The 1,687-nt window shown below is 63.2% G+C and overlaps 1 protein-coding gene across 1 annotated transcript in view; it reads left to right on the top strand.

The window, feature by feature from the left end:
- The first annotated feature begins 316 nt into the window (after window positions 1–316).
- NHSL2 (NHS-like 2) overlaps window positions 317–1,687 on the top strand; it is a 24,361-nt gene continuing 22,990 nt past the window's right edge. The window contains 1 exon segment of the mRNA XM_009332003.1: window positions 317–456. Coding sequence (XP_009330278.1) covers window positions 317–456 — 140 coding nt within the window.

Raw genomic sequence — 1,687 nt, 5'->3', positions numbered from 1 at the left:
CCCTGTCCCGGTGCCCGGAGAGGCTTCCCGGCCCCGGCCAGCCGCCCGGGACGTTCCCCCTCCCCACGGCTGTGGTCGGCAGCCGGCAGCCTCCCGGGTGGTCCCGGCTGTCAGGCAGTGCGTGGGCTGCCGGGGCCACCTGCAAGGGGCTGCCTGTGTGGGACCGGCTCCCTTCCTGCCCGCACCGGGAGCCCAGCCAAGGGGGAGGGCCTGGATGGCTGCCTCCCCGAAGGCCATGGGGTGCAGCCAGCCTGGGGGGGGCTGTGGGGCCGGCTTTGGGCTTCTTCAGGCTGCTCCCCAGCGAGCCCTGGGGCGGATGGCTTTGGCAAAGGGCTGCCGGGAGTCTGAGATGCTCCAGCTCATCCTATTGCAACCCACACTAGGAGAGAAACCCGCCGGCTGTGGGCAGGCCAGGTTTGGGCAGCAGCTGGACAAGGCAGAAGGCCCCGCCGACTGGTGGGCACCCGAGTGAGCCGGAGCAGAGCGAGGGTCTCTGAGCTCCTGCAAAGCAGCTGGGATGTTGCTAATGGGAAGGGGGGGTGATAGCGTGTGTTCATCGGGGAGTTGCTTGGCAGGCTCTGCCCCTAAGGCCCGAGGTTAGAGATGATGGCTGGCTGTAGGAAAGCATGCTTGGTGGTGGGAAGGAGCTGTGTTTGCTCCTTAAAATCCTCCAGACCTGCCTGCACCGTCTGGTCTGGAGGTGGCAGATCCATCTCGTACCGCATACATGACCCACGTGCGGGCGGTTTGTGGGTGCACGTCAGCTCGTGATCTGTGCAGCATTGCTGACATGCCAGGTTCGCCTGCACCCGAGCAGTTCATCCACGCATGTGATGCATTTTGGCTGCACCAGGCTTGCTGCCTGGCATCCTCGCCCTCCACTGTCTCACAAGCAGCCAGGCAGCATCTCGGACACAGCAGATCTGCTCGCACACCACAGGCATGCACAGCCTTTCCAAACATGCCCAAATCGCTGCCTGAGCAATGGGCCCAGATGCCCAGGAGTTGTCTGTTGGAGCTGGCAGACAGGGACAAGCTGCCAGATCATTTCCTGAAGTGGCAGAAAAAGGCTAACAGGGATTTTCTGCTGCAGCAAGCGGAACGGGCAGCAGGAGCATGAAGTAAGGCTAATGCACACCTGAATTGGCAGCGGGTGCCTTGGGACGAGAGCTGTTGGAGGGTCGCTGCCAGCACCAGTGCCTTTCCTGCCTCAGCCCATGCCAGCTCTGCATGGCCATGCAGCCCTGTGGATGTGCAAACCTTCTTTTCCAGGTTCGGCAGAGCCCAGGACAGGCTGTGGATACCTACACTGTGTGCATGGGAATGGCTCGTTTCATGCTTACGTGGAAAGCCCAAGGGCTCCCGGTGCAGGGGTCTCGGCTGGAAGAAGTCAGGCAAAAGGCTGGGGAGGATTTGCGCTGGCGAAAGCTGCCCCCAGGTTTCTGCTCACCCACAGGACGGGCGTAGCAAGAGGTGAGGGCAGGGTGGCAGGATGCCTTGCCTGCCCTACACATTGTCCTGCTCCCCCCCGGGACTTCTCCAGCCCTGGGGAAGGGCCATGGTTAAGGGAAGCCCCCCGGCAGACCCAGGAGCTGGGTCTGGGCAGCGAGGGGCAGGTTGGTGGGTCGTGCCGGGCTGTGCATAGTGCCCCTTGGCCTGTGCCACCCGTGCTTTGGCAATGGTCTTC

This window comes from Pygoscelis adeliae, unplaced genomic scaffold (assembly GCF_000699105.1).
Source record: "Pygoscelis adeliae isolate BGI_AS28 unplaced genomic scaffold, ASM69910v1 Scaffold339, whole genome shotgun sequence".
NCBI classification, from domain to species: Eukaryota; Metazoa; Chordata; class Aves; order Sphenisciformes; family Spheniscidae; genus Pygoscelis; species Pygoscelis adeliae.
This window is presented reverse-complemented; position numbering and strand designations above follow the sequence as displayed.